Source organism: Daphnia magna, linkage group LG3, assembly GCF_020631705.1.
Source record: "Daphnia magna isolate NIES linkage group LG3, ASM2063170v1.1, whole genome shotgun sequence".
Lineage (NCBI taxonomy): Eukaryota > Metazoa > Arthropoda > Branchiopoda > Diplostraca > Daphniidae > Daphnia > Daphnia magna.
In genome coordinates, this window is record NC_059184.1 from 8444707 (window position 1) to 8447908 (window position 3202).

The 3202-nt window shown below is 43.1% G+C and overlaps 1 protein-coding gene and 1 pseudogene across 1 annotated transcript; both read left to right on the plus strand.

Annotated features, from left to right (window-relative positions):
- The first annotated feature begins 229 nt into the window (after positions 1-229).
- LOC116919407 lies at positions 230-761 on the plus strand (annotated as a pseudogene).
- A 464-nt stretch (positions 762-1225) lies between these two features.
- LOC123470625 lies at positions 1226-2824 on the plus strand. Its single transcript, XM_045171163.1, has 5 exons — positions 1226-1325; positions 1577-1746; positions 1956-2188; positions 2269-2371; positions 2414-2824. Exons 1-5 carry the CDS (start codon positions 1226-1228, stop codon positions 2822-2824), a joined length of 1017 nt encoding a protein of 338 aa, XP_045027098.1.
- Positions 2825-3202: the final 378 nt, after the last annotated feature.

A 3202-nucleotide genomic window follows, 5' to 3' on the forward strand; every position in this document is an offset into this window, starting at 1 on the left:
GGAGAAGGAAAGTATAAGTTAAAGGTGTAGACAATAAGATTGTGCCAGTAGATTCATTTTGTTCTTCAATTATTGGGTTGGGGGGGGTATCAAAACGAAATTATCTGAAGTGGTAGTAATTAAAACATTGCCATTTTGTTTAATTTACAAGATGAAGAAAGTGAGATTCGCCTACGAAGTTGAGGACATCTCCACGGAGAGTTTAAGTGTTTCGGATGAACTTATAGAGATGTATAAAGGAGAGTCCCCACCGAAGCGTTGTCGTGGTGGACTTACAGTCAAATTACTCGATTCAGTGTGAATTCTAGGTGATTTGATGATGTTTGTCGCGGCGGAAATCCCGAGAAAATTTTCCGGGAGGGGAGCAGTAAAATTTAATCGCTGTGCTCACCCAGGAAAAGAGTGGATGATGCCGTCGGCAGTAGTACAGATCGAGAAAGGCAAACTAAAAATCCCTATTTTCAACTTACAGTCCAGTCCACTGCAAGTCAAAAGACGTGACCTGATTACGACGATTGACATCGACCTAGAAGCGGAAGTGGTGATGGAGACGAAGGAAGCAGATTCGCCCGTTAGCTGTATGGCGACAGCAGACGAATCGATGCTAAAGCCTTGTCCATCATGGGTAGAGAAGCTAAGGTTCGGTGAAGACTTATCGGAAGAAGAGAAGATCAACCTTTTGGCAGTTATCAAGCGATGCTGGAGATGTTTCCCTGGTAAAGATGGTCAGATTGGAAAAACGGACCAGGCCGAACACTTGATTGACACCAGCGACGCACAGAAAGTCCGGTCAGCACCATACAGAGTGTCAAGGTATGAGAGAGAAATAGTTGTTGACGAAGTGGCAAAAATGTTGAGGTCAGGAACGATTCGACCATCATCAAGCCCTTGGGCAGCTCCGGTTGTGTTTGTAAGAAAAAAAGATGGTGGTCATCGCTTTTGTATAGATTATAGAAGATTAAATTTAGTCACTAACAGAGACGTGTACCCGTTGCCATTAATTGATGACGTTCTTGATCGCCTTTCGGGTACTAAATTTTTTTCAAGTCTTGATTTAGCTAGCGGCTATTGGCAGGTTCCAGTTGCAGAAAAAGATCAGTGCAAGACAGCATTTATCACACCGGATGGGCTTTACGAATTTTGCCACCTTCCTTTTGGACTCAACAACGGGCCTGCAATCTTCCAGAGGTTGATGGACAAAGTATTGTCGCGTTTAAAATGGCACATGTGTTTTGTCTACCTGGATGATGTGCTCGTCTTTGGCAAAAATTTCCAAGAACATCAGGAGCGGTTGGAGCTCGTGCTCATGGCACTAGAAAAAGCAAGTTTGACGCTAAACGTGGAAAAGTCTGTTTTTGCCACGAGTAGAGCATTTAGGTCACGTGATTGACGGAAGTCATCCGCCTGCATCCGGATAAAGTTCAAGCTCTAACTAATTTTCAAACTAAAGATGTAAAATCATTACGAGGCTTTTTAGGCTTGGCTTCTTATGTCAGACGCTTCATCCCAGATTTTGCGGCTGTTGCCAGCCCACTCTATAGTTTAGTCAAGAAAAATGCGCTGTGAATTTGGTCAGAGACACAGGAAGCGGCCAAACAGAATCTAGTGCAGTATTTGACATCCGCACCCGTCCTGGCCCATTACGATGAAAAACTGGATGTTGTCATTCAAACGGACGCAAGCAACTTGGGATTAGGAGCTGTCTTATTGCAGGATGATGGTGCTGGGCCACGACCAGTGGCTTTTGTAAGTAGAACGTTGTCAGATGCAGAGTCGCTAACGAGTTGGAGTGTTTCGCGCTAGTTTGGGCGCTTAAGAAATTTCGTTCATATATTTATGAACAACGGTTTTTGGTCGAAACCGACAGTTCAGCGGTAAAATGGATGTATACAAAGAAAGAACTAAGCGGTAAATTTGCGAGATTCATTCTTTCATTGCAGGAGTACGATTTTTAGGTGCGCCATTTGAAAGGTTCAAGTAATGTTATGGCGGATGCTCTATCTCGCAATCCGGACGAAAAATTACCGGAATCTGAGACAGATCATGTTATTTTTGTTTTGCAAACTAGGAAGCCTTCGGGCTATGCTCCGCATGAATTTGCCTTCCTCCAGCAGGTGGACAACCAATTGCGAAAAATATTTTTAGATTTAAGTTACCCAAACCCCGAGGAAAACCTCATGAATTTTTGGTAGATAGAAAAGTTTTATATAAAAAGAATTCGGGCCCTGGTAGAAAATTTCTTCTTGTTTTCATCTCAGTCCTCCATAGGAAAATCCTCAATAGTTGTCATGATGATTCCCATGCAGGGCATATGGGTAGGAAAAAGACTTTTGCTAGGGTTAGTGAGCGCTATTGGTGGGCCAAAATGTTTGTAAGTGTTAAGAAATATGTGTCTTCTTGTATATACTGTCAGTTGCACAAGCATGCCGTGGGTCAAACCGTAGGAAGATTACAGCCAATTTCTCTACCAGCTCATGCATTTGAAATGTTAGGCATCGATCATCTTGGTCCCCTACAAACTACTGATTCTGGAAACAAATATGTGATTGTGGCGATCAATTATCTGACAAAGTGGATGGAAGTGGCAGCCGTTCCGGATACTTCTACCAGTCACGTCATTCCATTTATTCAAGATAATATTATCCATCGACATAGTCATCCGAAAAGACTTGTGAGTGATCAAGGCCCTGCGTTTTCATCGAAAGAGTTCGACACCAAATTGACGGAATGGAGGATCGATCACATCCCGGCTACTCCCGAACATCCGCAAACGAATGGACTGTGCGAAAGGCTGAACAAGACGGCGGCATTAGCAGGGCTTTAAGTTATCGAAAAGCAACAGAAATTGAAAGACCATGTTGACCATAGTCGCCGAGTGACTCAGGTCTTACGTGTCGGCGAACTTGTACTTGTGAGACGCAACCTAATCAAAAAGGGTAAAACAAAAAAGTTTTTGCCGGAATTTGTAGGTCCGTATCAGGTGGTGAAAAAAGTGTGTGAGACAACGTATCTAGTAGAAGACTGGCCCGCAAATTGGAAGAAAAAACAGTTCATAAGATTTAATGCCCATGTGTGTCAAATCTGACGTTTTCACGCTCGTGATGATGTCGAGTGGGAGGAGAAAGAAGATTCCGACGCAGAAAAAGAAAGAAAACTTTGAGTCAGAAGAACGAAGTGTAACTCACAACAACACACAAAAGCA